Source organism: Sapajus apella, unplaced genomic scaffold (genome assembly GCF_009761245.1).
Source record: "Sapajus apella isolate SASKATOON/1434 unplaced genomic scaffold, GSC_monkey_1.0 scaffold80, whole genome shotgun sequence".
NCBI lineage: Eukaryota > Metazoa > Chordata > Mammalia > Primates > Cebidae > Sapajus > Sapajus apella.
The window spans coordinates 7,601,676-7,616,731 of NW_022437020.1; the positions used below are offsets into that span (position 1 = coordinate 7,601,676).

Below are 15,056 nucleotides of genomic sequence, written 5' to 3' on the forward strand. Positions count from 1 at the left end.
CTTTCTTTCTTTCTTTCTTTCTTTCTTTTCTTTCTTTTCTTTTCTTTCCTTCCTTCCTTCCTCCCTTCCTCCCTCCCTCCCTTCCTGTGTTCCATGTGCTTTAATGCCCCCTTGGCTGGAGGCAGGAGCTGGAGTTGGTGGAGGGTATCCCCTCATTGTGCCCAGCTCTCCTTGCCTCTGGCCATCTTCTGTGGGTCACGGGGAAAGATTGCTAGGATTCTGCTTGCGGGGAACCTGGTCCTTCCCGGATGGCCCGCGTGCCTTCTCTGTATGAGGCGATAATTGTTGGCCTGCCTCAGATTTGCCTGCGCAGTTTGCTGAACTGACATCCAAGTTCCCAAATGTGATCTAGATCATGGAAATCCTGAGTAACGCACCCAGGCTGCAAGAGGGGGTTTCGGAAACCACTGGAAGACATTTGTAGTAGGGTAAAGACCAGTTTTACCCTGCAAACACTGAGAGTTTTGCTTATGAAAGTGAGCCCTTAGCTTGCGAGGCTGTATGGAAAAGGCTTCCAAGACCCCATACGTGATTGAATGAAAACTTTCTGTAGATGGGAAGTGGGGGTGGGATTAGGATGGGATTAGCGGAGGGTCCGTGCTCTGCAGCTGTCCTACCTGGCCCTGAATTCCGACTCTGGCACTCTTTGGGCAGGTGAAGTTGTTTAACCTCTCTGCAATTCAGTTTCCCCCTTTGCGAAATACTGGCTGTAGCCCCCAGGGTGTATACAGTTGGTTCATTAGTTCATCTCACAGCCATTGAGCATTTAGTGTGTGAAGCTCAGTTCTTCATGGCCGGAGATTCAGCAGTGAAAAATGCCACATATAACAAGGAAAGGCCCTTGACCTGAGAGGCCTTCAGGTGGAAACGACGCATGTTTTTTTGGGGATGCCTCAGCCAGGCTACCAGGGTTGCTAGGGCATAGCTAGCAGGAGTGCCCTAGGACTTGGGCTTTTAATCCACTAGAGGTTCTGAGCAGAGGAGAGTAGGGGCCTGGCTGTGTCTTAATGGAATCACTGATGCTGCTGTTTTTAAAATAGACTGAGTGGGTGTAGGAACGCCTTAAGAGACTATCACGGTAATCCGGGCAGGAAGTGCAGGAGGCTTGGACCAGGGGTCTCAGAGGGGGACCCACCTTGAAGTTGAAACCAGCAGGGTTTGCTGCTGGGTTGGATGTGGTGGGAGAGGGAGAAATCACAGTGGACTCTGGGGCTTGTGGCCTGAGCAACTGGAAGAAGGGGGTAGCCTTTACTGTAGGACATTGGTTAGGACCGGCCTGCATGGGAGATTAGTTCAGTGTGCATGTGTTCAGTTTGAGATGCTTCTTAAGATACCCACCAAGGATCGTAAAATATAAGTTGAGTTCAGGGTGCTGTCTGGGCTGGAGCTATAAATACTTCATTGGCAAAAAATTCATGCTTATTGTTAGGAATACACTTAATTTTTTTGGCTGAATGAACTTATCACAGTATTTAAATCCCCTGGAGCTCTACCATTCAGGATTGCAAATGACTGTGGTACTTGTGAACGGTTCCACAGCCACACTCTATGAGCGGTAGCTCAGGTTTGGCTAAGAGAAAGTGAAATCTTTTGATACTGACATCAGCATGCCTTCCCTGCTATGCAGCAAGATTTCATCATCGGTTGTGATGCTGCCCAAAAGTTCTCTAAATAGCAGCAAAAGGGTGACCTCTCTCCCAGGCTTTTGCAGCATTAGGTGAAACTGCGTCTAGCGTCCTATGTCTGAGGCTCCAGTGCCCCTGTCCTGACCCACAGCTTGCACACTGGCAAAGCAGAGCCCGAGTCTGAAGTTTTATTCAACAGCTGGATTGGTTGTGATTCCTTCACTGTTGGGAGTCAGTGAAGTCTTATATTTCTGCTTCCAAACATCAACTAATTTTCCTTTGACAGTTTAGGAAGCACTGACTCACATGGAAATGTGATTGAAACTATACTTATTCCAACTTAAACACAGTTTGATTTTCCTCTTTATATTCTGTGGGGTGCAGAACTATTCTGTGTCTTCTGGGACGAGAATCTTCCTGCACACCCCTTCGACGTGACTGGGGTTTCTTGACCTGCTCAGGAGGTGTGTGGTTGAAGAACTGCATTATATATTTTTTTCTAAGCAGTTTAACAACATTTCAACTTCTTTATAAGGAATAAATTACTATAAATTTTTAATTTGTAATATTTATGTCAAATTTCCTATAGTAGAAAGGGCACTCATACACATACATACATACATACATGCATGCATACATACAGCCCATCTTATATGAGAACCTCGTACCTGAATTTGTATGTCCTCTTAAACAGGGGAACATAGAATTTTTAACACTGAGACTTAACTATAGAATGAGTGAATGTCATGGCTAAATTGTGGCAGTGCTGTCACTTACATGAAGACTGGCAGTTGCTCTGCTTTGGTGAGCTTCTCTGTTTATAATGCCAGCTGTGGGATCTGTTAACATATATCCACCCTGGGATGTAAGTCAGTGATTTTAAAATTTACTTCTTTGCTTTAAAAGCTAAGGGGTTTTTGATTTTAGTATCTTTTATATTCTAAGGGAACCTAACAACAATCACTGGCATAGAAATAGAACCGTTATGAGAAGTGGACATATTTATTGGCTGATGATGCATTTTAAAAAATGATAAATTCCAGCTGGGTGTGGTGGCTCATGCTTGTAATCCCAGCACTTTGGGAGGCCGAGGCAGGAAGATCACCTGAAGTAAGGAGTTTGAGACCATCCTGGCCAACATGGTGAAACCCTGTCTCAACTAAAAATACAAAAATTAGCTGGACGTGGTGGCAGGTGCCTGTAGTCCCAGCTACTTGGGAGGCTGAGGCAGGAGAATTGCTTGAACCTAGGAGGTTCCAGGCTGCAGTGAGCTGAGATTGTGCCACTGCACTCCAGTCTGGGCGACAGAGTGAGACTCCGTCTCAAAAAGCAAAAAAGAACAAAAAGACAAATTCCATGTGTGATCTTAGTAGAGAGTTCATTCCTTGGTTTCACAGACATATTTATTGTGGACCCTCAGCGTCTTGCCGGGTGCCTTTGGTGAAGGGATCCCAGCAGCAATGAACATAATACTCCCTCTCCTAGTAGACTTACAGTTTTTGAATTCTACAAAGATAAATGGTTATGGTCTGGCTTAGTTTAGTTAATTATGTTCCGAAATAATGCAACTTCCCATTACAAACCAGAAGCTAAAAGCATATGGACTTATTTCAATGTTAAAATACTTGTTTGGTTAATTGTTCCCCAGAGTAACTAACAACTAGGAAGAAAACAAAACTGTAAATTGGTACAGCTGAAGCCCATGTGTTTATTAAGTAGAAGATACCGTGGGCTTCAAATAGTACATTTTGAGAAGGTAATATGCTCTTGATCCTTTCATCTTAAATGGAACAGAGCAGCTACATGCTGTGTGACTTGTATGTGGAGGGCACTGGCCTAGGACTGGGATTCAGAAGGCTGCAGCATCTCCCAGCCGGGTAGAGAGGCAGGCGGGAGGACCCAGCCAGGGGTGAGAGGAGCCATGAGGAGCCACCAGGATGCCCTTACTAGCTGCATTGGGCAAATACGGTTCAAAAAGAAGATTTATTTATTTTTATTTATTTTTTTGAAACAGAGTCTCGCTCTGTTGCTCAGGCTGGAGTGCAGTGGCACGATCTTGGCTTACTGCAACCTCTGCCTCCTGAGTTGAAGTAATTCCTGTGCCTCAGCCTCCAGAGTAGCTGGGATTACAGGCCCATGCCACCATGCCTGGCTAATTTTTGTATTTTTAGTAGAGACAGGGTTTCACCATATTGGCTAGGCTGGTCTCGAACTCTTAACCTCAAGCGATCTGCCCTCCTCATCCTCCCAAAGAATTGGGATTATAGGCGTGAGCCACTGCGCTAGGCCCCAAAAGAAGTTTTATATCTGAGTTTGTATTTTGTCATTTATGCCCGGAGTGCATTTCTCCTCAGATGATCTTAGAGTAGCTTTTTCTAGGTGAAACAAAACTCTATCAGTTTACCTGCTTATTATTGGAGAAATCATGACTTGGGGGGGTTCATTCCAGTTCACATCTGAGTGACTTATGTTTCAAATTTTGTAGAACCCCTGATTTCTAGTCTTGCCTTATTTTTCCTAGGATCTTAGTGACTGGTTTGAGGTATTGGCTTTCCTAAGCAGACTGATGTCTGAATGGTAGAGGTGGTTTGAATAAACTCCTAAGCCTTCATTACTAATAGAGAGTCTGAACGGAGAAGCCAATGTCCTATCAAAATCTTCATATGCAGTAAAAAAACTTCCATATGGAAGAGATACAACACTGGAAACCATCCCTGCGAATGACTGCATGTTGTATAACCCTGGATGTTTTTGTTAATAATCCTGGTCTGTTTTTATGTCCTAAACTGTCAGCACCTTCAGTTTGAGCCAGTAAAGCTCCAGTTCTCCAATCTAAAAGTCCGTCTGTTCTCTTTAGAGAGTGATTGACTGTCTGGAGGATGAGAAGGCGACCCTCACCTTGGCCGTGGCTGACTGGCTGCGGGACTATCAGGACCTCCTGCAGGTGAAGACTGGCCTCAGCCTGGAGGTGGCAACCTACCGGTAAGGATGCTGTTCTGAGCTGGCCTTGATGAAGCCATGGGGGTGTGACTTGTACATGAAGGAAACTGGTCTAGGGACCATAGCCTCCGTGGATTCCCCGTGGCTTTGTGACAAGCAGAGAGCAGCCCTTGGCATGGCCAGGCAAGGAGTCGAAGGCTAAAAGGAGGAGGAAGAGTAGGGGCTTGCTTAGGTCACTGAGCGTGTGTCCCCAGAATGGGAGTAGCTGAGCCTTGCACCCTTACCTAGTGTCTGTGTGTTCTGGGCACTCCTGAAGAGCTTTACACATGTCAACATGTTGGATCATAGGAACTAGAGACTGTGTTTACAAATGAACACACTTTTCTCAGAAAAGTTACAGAGCTGGGAAGTGGAGGGCTAGGATGTATTAGTGTGTTTTCACACCACTATAAAGATGCTATCTGAGAATGGGCAATTGATAAAGGAAAGAGGTTTAATTGATTCGCAGTTCCACAGGGTTGGGGAGGCCTCAGGAAACTTACAGTCATGGTGGAAGGTGAAGGAAAAGCAAGAACCTTTTTCACAAGGTGGCAGGGGAGAGCGAGCTCAGGGGAAACTGCCACTTTTAAAGCATCAGATCTCATGAGAACAGTCACTATCATGAGAACAGCATGGAGAAAATCACCGCCGTGATCCAATCACCTCCCTCCAGGTCCCTCTGTCAACACATGGGGATTACAGTTCGAGATGAGGTTTGGGTGGGGACACAGAGCCACACCACGTCACAGTATTCGGACCCAGGACGTCTGCGTCTATCTGCCTGTTGATTGTTGCTTTGAATCCCAGGGCTCTGATGCCACCCTCTGTGGGTTTGGCTTTGAAGAACTGCATCTCTTCCAAGAGATTAGCGTGGTGCATGGTGATGTAGGGCAGCTGGCTTTATTTATCAAGATGTTGACTTGAGTTCAAGGTAACCAACTCTGATGAAAAGGTCAGAGAGTGCTCCAAGGGGCTGGGTGCTGGTGGGGCAGAGAATGCAGTCCGGTCCCCCTGGGTATGGCCTGTGGGCCAGCAGAACAGTGCTCCTCCCCTTCTTGGCATCACCCCTCCCTTCCCCTGGTGCCAGTGGGTCTTTGATTGAGGTGGTACCCCTTATTTCCTGGAAGCTCTTATGCTCAGGACTGCTATGGAGGAGCCAGGATCTATGAAACTTACAATGGAAGGAATTTTAGAGATCCAGGTACCCCACTTGCAAGAATGGTAACAATAGCCAGCTTTACGGAGCCCTTACTGCCTGCCAGACATGGTGCTAAGTTCTTTGTTGCTATTCTCTGCTCCGAGTCAACCTCTGAGGTGGGCAGCACTCTGCCCTCTTAGAGGTGAGAGAGGCTTGGAGGTTGGGGGTATAGGCTGGTGAGGAGCAGAGCCAACCGGGTCTGGTGCCAGCCCTGTGGCATACCCACCAAGCCATGTAAAAAGGGCACAGTGCCTGCTCCATTCCCAGGATTGTGGAGCATGTGTCAGTGGAGGGTGTGAGCAAGCTGTGGAAGCAGCTTTGGCAAAAGAGTCAAAGACCTGGTTGTCAAAGTCGTATTCCAGTGGCTTCTTAACAGGTGGAGTGGTGGGGGGGGGGTTAAACCTGGAGAGGTTAAGAAGGGCACCAGCTCCCCTGGTGAGGCATAGAGCAGGGACCATCCCCAGGCCTAGTTCAGCACATATTGTAGGCTGCCTCTGCAATCTTCTAATCACAATTTTTTTTTCCTGAGATGGAGTCTCTGTCACCCAGGCTGGAGTGCAGCAACTTCTGCCTCCCCTCCTGTCTCAGTCTCTCAAGTAGCTGGGACTACAGGTACCTGCCACCATGCCCGGCTACTTTTATATTTTTTAGAGACAGGGTTTCACCATGTTTGTCAGGCTGGTCTCGAACTCCTGACCTCAGGTGATCCACCTGCTTCAGCCTCCCAAAGTGCTGGAATTATAGGTGTGAGCCACCATGCCTGGCCCTGATCATGATTTTTTGCTCTAAGGATATTAAGGTGGCCTGAATTGCTTTGATGTCTGTTAAAAGGGTATCTGGCTGATATGTGCTTGTAGTTCACATTGCAGCCTGGGCTGGCCTCACTGTCTTTATTGTCTGGAAGACTTACATTGGCCAGGGTTCATCCCAGCCCTCACTCCCATCAGTGAAGAGGGAGCAGCTCTATCAGGCACCACCTGGCCTGGACCCCAGGAGGCTGCTAAGGGATGAGGCCTTCCCAGGGGCATTGCAGTCCTTGGAGGAGCCTCGGCCTAGTTGAGGGATGAATTGAGATGGCGTCCTGGGGCTAAAGCCATGAGGACCTTTCTGGTTCCACTATTTGAGAGGCTTACTGAGCTGAGGGGCTGGTGGCCAGGGCTCAGAGAAAGGGAAAGATGCACTCCAGCCTGGCCTTCCCAAGCTCCATTCTTGGCATTCTCCTTGAAAATCTTGTGAGGTGAACAGTTGCAAAATTAAATTGTTAGGGCATTGAAACACCTGTTGAGTTAGATGACCTAAAGTTTAATATGGAAGACTTGAAAACACTCAGGCTTCATTTGGGGGAAGAAAGTATTAATCAGGAATTTTTCGTTTATGAATGACAGAAACTCTCCTCGGACTACCTCAAGTCAAAAAAGAATGTATTACTCATATACCTGAAAGTCCTGTGCTGGTCCACTCTGTTATGAAGGAATACCTGAGACTGGATAGTTTGTAAAGAAAAGAGGTTTATTTTGTCTCACATTTCCGCAGGCTGTACAGGAAGCACAGTGCTGGCATCTGCTCCTGGTGCAGCCTCAGGAAGCTTACAGTCACAGTGGAAGGTGAAGGGGTACCAGGCGTGTCACATGGCAAGGGACTGAGCAAGAGAGAGCGGGGAGGTGTGGGGGTTTTTTTAGATGGAGTCTTGCTTTGTTGCCCAGGCTGGAGTGCAGTGGTGCAATCTCAGCTCACTGCAACCTCTGCCTCCCATGTTCAAGCAATTCTACTGCTTCAGCCTCCTGAGTAGCTGGGATTACAGGCACCCACAACCACACCTGGCTAATTTTTGTATTTTTAGTAGAGTCGGGGTTTTACCATATTGGTCAGGCTGGTGTCGAACTCCTGACCTTGTGATCCACCCACCTTGGCTTCCCAAAGTATTGGGATTACAGGTGTGAGCCACTGCGCCTGGCAGGTGCTGGGTTCTTTTAAACAACCAGATCTCATGTGGACTCATAGAGTGAGAATGTACTTATTATCGTGAGGACAGCACTAAGCCATTCATGAGTGATCCACCCCCATAACCCAGACACCTTCCACCAGGCTCTACCTTCAACACAGAGGTCACATTTCTACATGAGATTTGGAGAAGACACACATCCAAACCATATCACATCCTTAGTTTCAGGTCCAGATGGGAGATGGGTGGATGGTCTCTCTCTTCTGGATTCTTCTCACTATGTGGCTGGACAGGTCTCGAGGAGCTCCAGGCTTAGGGCCACCCAGCCTCGTACCCACCGTCAAAGGAGGGGGCCTCTTTCTTTTCGGTCTCTGGCTCTTTTGGGTCATGTTCCCGCCTCTGAGCCCATCACTGGCTAGAGGAACAAAGGGCTCTAGAGCTTTGGGATGGGGGTCCAGCCTCTTATGAGTCACATGGACTGAGACTGGGGTGGTGGGAGTTACCCAAATCAGGCCCTCTTCTAGGACAGATGCCAGGCAGGCCTGGAAAGCTGACCTCTGTGTCTGTGTTAGGTAATGCCCATGCCAGATGAATCTTCCCTGCAGGGCAGCTGGAATTTTGTGTTTTCTTTCAGTAATAGTTATCTGAGTTAGAATTAGGAGACTTCTTCTGTGCCTTATCTCTCTGGGATTTTGAGCTCCTTCCTTCCCTACTTTGTCCTGCCCACTGTTCTTCATCCTGAAAAGCCCGTGTAAACATGGGCTTCCTGTCTGAGAGTCCGGGGCCTGCCTTTTTGCTAGGGTATTCACAACCCCACCGGCCAGCTTTTCCAGGGCATCGATGGAGAGCCGTTCCTGCTCGGTGTCAGCAGCCTGTCAGCCAGGACAGAGTTTATTGTGTCTGTCTATTGCTGGCGTTTCCCTAACCCGATTATGGACTGACGTGGCCAACTCCTAGGAACTGAGGAGCTATTAATGCTTTCAGGGGAGCGAGTGCTGGATTTCACGGTACCTCTTTCTGCTGTCCAAGTTTGCCTGGGGAAAGTGAGGACCCCTGCCAGGAACCTGCCTGCCCAGCCCTGCCGGGTAGGATCACTGAGGCCTCCCACCTCTGTGCTGCTGTTTAATCTCAGAGATGCCCATCGACGAAAAAGATGTTGAACCCATTCTTTTGTAAAAGCCAAAAACGCAGCATTTTTGAAAATGACCAGTGCATGTGTGGAAGACAAACCCTTGTTATCCTCGATGGGAGTCGTTCTCAGTCTGCACTGCTCCGATTCTGAGGACAGGTGTGCAGTTCCTATTCGTGTCAGTGCACGGGCGTTCTTCTGACCCTTCTTCTTTCACTAAAGTGCCCATTTGATCTCTGCAAACCTTGACCCACCTGTGGTGGGTGCCCTAGAATTGCTGAGTGGACACTCACCATCCTGTGGCTCATTGGTTCTCATTCACATGCAAGGGAAGCGACCGTGGCTGTTTGATGCTTGAAGCACATTTTGTTGGGATTTGTCCATTGTCCCAAGGACTCTCAAGTGTACTGAACACTTCCCAGCCCAGATATTTGGCCCTTCTAGGTGACCATCACAGGGAAGGAGCAACATTAATCACAAAATAATACAATTGTATACTTGTAATTTCCAAAGAGACATGAAATTTATAAATAAATATATAATTTAATAAAAGTAAACATATAATTAACAAAGCAAACCTCAAAGAGTCTAAGACTGGAGGTTTGCCTTAGGCCAGTGCATGGCCAGGGAAGCTGCTGGCACCTCGCCTGGAAGGTGAAGATGAGATCGAGACCTTTGAGCATCCTAGGACATGCAGCACCGTCCTGCCCTTTCCTCCTGCACTGTGGGTGGCAGTGAGCGGGAGCCTGGGGCTGGGCTTTGGGCCCTGGATACTGAGAAGAGAGGAGACACACCCTGCCCGCAGCTGGCACCAGGCTGCACTGGCTCTTGTCTCCTTGTCAAGAGTAGCTGTAGTTGTGTGGGCCTGGAGGTACTGATCCATTTGCTCCATGATCACAGGGTCTTGCCTGGAGTGTGCTTTTTATTGCACTAGTAGCAGAGTGGCAAGGGAAAGATGCTCAGAGACAGGGACTGCACCGTGGAACCTCCCGACCCTCAAGATTCTGATTAGATTAGTGGCAGGTGGAACTAGCACAGTGGTTTTCAACTTCTCTAGATGATTGTGAGGTGCCACCAGAGTAGAGAATCCCTGGTCCAGGGCCTCACTGCTCACAGGACAGTGGCGTGCACCTTGGGAGGCACTGCAAGTTTGTTGGGAATGCAGAATCTTGGGCCCACCCAGACATACTGGACCAAAGTTGGCCTTGTACCAAAATTCCAGGTGATTTCGTGCACACACTACTGTTGGCAAAGTGGCCCAGGGGCAGGTAAGTCTAGGCCCTCTCACTCCCGGAGGATGAGACGAAGGATGGATTGATGGAGGAGAGGGGAAGCAGTCACAGTGGGAGACAGGGCTTATGCCAGGACCCACACGTCAGTCTCTTCTGTTTGCAGTTGCATGTGGCGGTCCCCTTAGAGCTGTATTGGGTCTGTCCGAGGTCACAGAATCCTGTGAAGCCACCTGGAGAGACCACACGTCAGAGAAGATAGTGACTTGGTTGGACAGAATTTGAAGCTCTGAACACCCCAGATGAGCAACACAACTCATTCCTTTAAATCCTGTTTTGCAGAATCATGTCAAAATGAATAGTCTATCTAGTTTTCCCAACATTTTGTTATGATAATTTTCAAACATAAGAAAAGTTTAAAGAATCATGAATCAGCATTTAGGTTCTCCAGTGAACATTTAACTACATTTGCTTTATCTCACGACCGTCCACCCCTGTATCATCATCTGTCTTACTTTTTGATGCATCCAAAGTAGGTGCCGTTACCTCTGATCACTAATGGGTAACAGAGTGACAGCTGCCTTCCGTTTAGTACCTACCATGTGCTAAGTGCTTTGTAGACAGTAGCTCCAATTTTTATAGCTTCACCAAAGAAGCATGTTTTCCATGTGATGAAACCCAGGTTCAAGGAGGTTATGTAAAAGGTTACAGGCCGGGCGTGGTGGCTCAAGCCTGTAATCCCAGCACTTTGGGAGGCTGAGGCGGGTGGATCACGAGGTCAAGAGATCGAGACCATCCTGGTCAACATGGTGAAACCCCGTCTCTACTAAAAATACAAAAAATTAGCTGGGCATGGTGGTGCGTGCCTGTAATCCCAGCTACTCAGGAGGCTGAAGCAGGAGAATTGCCTGAACCCAGGAGGCGGAGGTTGCGGTGAGCCGAGATCGCGCCATTGCACTCCAGCCTGGGTAACATGAGTGAAACTCCGTCTCAAAAAAAAAAAAAAGGGTTACACAGCTCATAACTGGAGAGCCCAAGATTTTAACCTCAGCCTTAAACTAGGGCTGTTCCCTCCATGCCCTGTTGAACGTGGAATTAGAAAGGAGGCTGCATGGGGCTGGGCAGTGGCTCATGCCTGTAATCTCAGCACTTTGGGAGGCCGAGGCAGGCGGATCACGAGGTCAGGAGTTCGAGACAAACCTGGCCAACATGGTGAAACCCTGTCTCTACTAAAAACACAAAAAATTATCCGGGTGTGGTAGCGGGCATCTGTAATCCCAGCTACTTTGGAGGCTGAGGCAGAAGAATCCTGCTTGAACCCAGGAAGTGGAGGTTGCAGTGAGCAGAAATCGCACCATTGCACTCTAGCCTGGGCGACAGGGCAAGACTCTGTCTCAAAAAAAAAAAAAAGAGAGAGAGAGGCTAGATGTACTGGGATGCTGGGCAGATGATGGTACAGACCTAGTTCCTGTGATCAGGTCTAGGCTGATGATGTGTTGGGTGCAGTGGGAGGGATGCTGATGAGGCATGCCATGCTTGATTCTTGTAGGAAGAGAAGCTGGAAATGACCCTTTTGGAAAGGGCACCGTGGTGGTGGTAGACGGTGCTGGGGAGGCAGCTGCAGGCAGAGTGCAGGAGACCTGTGGTGCTGGGGTGGATGGGGTGTCTGCGTGGCTGCACGGAGGCTCCTAGAGTTTCCTGCAGTCACTGGCACCCAGGCAATGCAGGCCTGCAGGAGGTGGCCGTGGCAGGAGGGAGGAGCCTGAGGGCTTGAGAGATAGGAAAGGATGAGACACGTGTCGTTGTCACTCGCTGCAGGCTAGCACAGAGTCCGGAAAGCAAGTGCTTGTGAATAATCAGATGATACTGATGGTAAGATGATGAAAACCATAGCAATATCCAGAACCTGCAGCGTCCCAAACCCTCACTGCCGACGTGAAGATCTGGTCCAGATTCTGCAGACTGAGGACTTACAGAAGCACAGATAGAAAATAAATGGCCTCCCCGTACACACACTCAGCATGGAGCCCAGTCATCAGCACTGAGCTCTTAGAAAACAGTCTTTCAAAAAAGATACTCAATATTGAAACAACAAATGCAAGAATCCCGAGGAATGGACAGTGCAGAAACCACGAAACTGAGGGATGCAGGAACCGTGTGCGTGACATGAGGCCCATCCTGGCTTTCGGGCTGGAAGACAGACAATGCAGGCTCTGTTAGAATCCTAAAAGAGGCTTTTGTGTTGTGTTTTGGGGGATGAAAGATACAATAATTGTTCTAAATTTCACCTGAAAGGAAAAAGTGGAAAGCTGGGTCAGAATGATTTTTCAGTAGAAAAATCCTGAAGGAAGTCTGACCTTGCCAGATATAAAAATATAATGCAGAGATTTATTTACTGCCTGGGATGTTTAAGGCAGAAGTCCTTTTAAAAGGTTAGGTTAGAAACAACAACGTCAACAAATACTGTGTATGCCTGGAAGGTCCTGGGAAGCTTCCTGTTTCTTCTCTCTGAGCCCAGTTGGCAGAAACAGCATGTTTTAATGGAGGAAAATCTGATGTGGTCTCTGGTTTCCATGTAGACTGCTAGTATAGCAACACAGAGGAATCCTGACGTATACATCTCATCATTCTAATGATATTTTTGATTGCTCCATTATTTTTTAGGCCACCTGTACCTTCTTCTATTCAAAGGAAAAATGTTTCTTAGGGGTTTCCTCAAGGTTTTACAGAAGTACATTTTGTTTTTTTAAGTTAGATCCCACCTTTTTTGAGAAGACTTATAAAAATGTGTGAACACTAAGACTTATCTGGTTACTAGATAAAATACTTGAAGTGAATAAAATACTGTAGTTTTAAGAATAGGGCTGGGCATGGTGGGTCACTCCTGTAATCCTAGGACTTTGGGAGGAGGCTGAGGCGGGCAGACGGCTAGAGCCCAGGAGTTGGAGACCAGCCTGGGCAACATGGTGAAATCCCATCTCTACAAACAATACAAAAACAATTAGCCAGGTGTGGCATGCGCCTGCAGTCCCAGCTACTCAGGATGCTGAGGTGGGAGGATCCCCCAAGCCTGGAGGCAGAGGTTGCAGTGAGCCGAGATGGCACCACTGCACTCCAGCCTGTGCAGCAGAACAAGATCCTGTCTCTAAATAAATAAATTGAATACATAATTGAAAGGATCAGCCAGTACCTTTGGTTGCTGGCCAAATAAACGAATCAGTATTCAGTTAACCATAAAATATAGGTGATCCACAATCCCTTCCCTTCTTGACCCAGTTTAGTTAGCTGGAAATCAGTTTTCTTTGGAGGATATAGAAGGAGTTGGTGATGACGTGATCACTGATGTTTATTGAGCTCTTATTCTGTGATAGCCATGGTTCTGAGAACCTTCTGTTTCTCGATTAATTCCTACTGCAAACCTGTGCGTTGTCTCCATTTCAGAAATGGGGAAACTGAGTCACAGCGGGGTTGAGTGGCCTGCCAGGGTCACAGAACTAGCAAGTGGCAGGCCCCAGACTGGAATGCAGACAACCTGACTCCAGAGCTTTGTCCTGAACGTCCTCTCAGTTTTATGAGTAACGTTTGTCTCTGTTGATCATCTGATTCGTTTTTTCAATCTCTAGTATTGACCTAGAGATGGCTCTGGGATGTGATTGAATACCGACCCCAGAAGGGATGCCCAGAAATGCCCCAGCACTGTCATATGTCACCTCTGTGTTATCCCTCCTATGAAGCCAGTGGTCATCTTGCCTTTCCCATTTGGGTGGCATTGCTGGTCATGGGAATGGAACCCGGCCGTCTCCCCTCCGCCCCCCTCCATTCTGTTCCCTGGTCTTCCTGGTGACTGACCGGCCACAGGCCTCCTCTGGGGTGACCCAGGCAGTGCCTCTCCACTGTGTGGAGCTTGGCTTCCTCGGGCACAGTGAGGAGCCGAGGGAGGCGGTTCTGCGGCTTCTTCTCCAGCTCCGGGGCCTCCCTCACTTGTCGGTCATTCTCCACCTGCTGTTTGCTAGGAAGCACCGTGTGAACCCACAGGCCCCGGCCCCAGCAGCCTCCTGTACAGGTGCGGCTTCTGGGAACATCCTGACAGTGCCCCCCTCACTCTCGCCCTCATTTATGGGGCCGCACAAAGCGGTGGCCTTGTGCCTGCAGTGCTGAATCATGGCGGAAATGTTCAGAAATTCCATTAGGGTAATCTATCCCAGACGGAGAGCCCTGTCTTGGGGCCTGCCCAGGGCGCCGGGTGGCCCATTAGGGCCTGGCGCCTGGCCAGAGGCCACGTTACCGCCGGCTTCTGCACTGTGGATTTGTCTCGGGCTCCTTAATGAGGCCAGGGACTTGAGTTTTCTTGCACGTTAGCTTATTTTCCTGCTTAAGGGACCACCAACCTGTGGAGCTGTGTGAAATGCCCACAATAGCCCATGACTCAGGGGATTGGCATTTCTCACAGTCCCCGAGGCTTGGGGGCAGATTTCCTCCACCGCTCTCAAAATAACCAGGTTTGATTGCAGCCTCAGAGAACATGCTACCCGTTTCTTAAAGTGGTACCAACCTATTCCTTAAAAATGTCCCTCACAGAGCTTTAGAGGAAATCATCGTTTCCTGCGTCTCCTCGGTGTCTTGTTGATTCCTTCGCCGGATAGTCCTGGGGCTGTTGGAAGGAAGAGGGGAGGCCGTGGCTGCCATTGGGCCGGCTGTGCTACATGAAGCATGAACTCAATGGCTGGTGCCCAGCTGGGTGCTCACAGGTAGTAAAGGTGATGTGTCTCTGCCTGCTAGGATCCAGCCATTGAGAGGGGACACAGGTGAGGGACAGCTCCTTCTCCAGCAGGAGCCTCTTACTCTCACAAGAGAGCTCTGCAGCACCATTTTGGATGAAATTACCGAGAAAATTGACTTTCATTAATACTGGAAATTAATGAAAGTATTAATTTCCAGTATTAATACTGGCCTG

At 48.4% G+C, this 15,056-nt stretch overlaps 1 protein-coding gene across 2 annotated transcripts in view; it reads left to right on the plus strand.

Annotated features, from left to right (window-relative positions):
• SYNM (synemin) overlaps positions 1 to 15,056 on the plus strand; it is a 30,354-nt gene that overhangs the window by 4,296 nt on the left and 11,002 nt on the right. For both annotated transcript variants that reach the window (XM_032252823.1, XM_032252824.1), the window contains exon 2: positions 4,483 to 4,607. In XM_032252823.1, the coding sequence (XP_032108714.1) occupies positions 4,483 to 4,607 (125 nt within the window). The remainder of the gene's footprint in view (positions 1 to 4,482; positions 4,608 to 15,056) is intronic.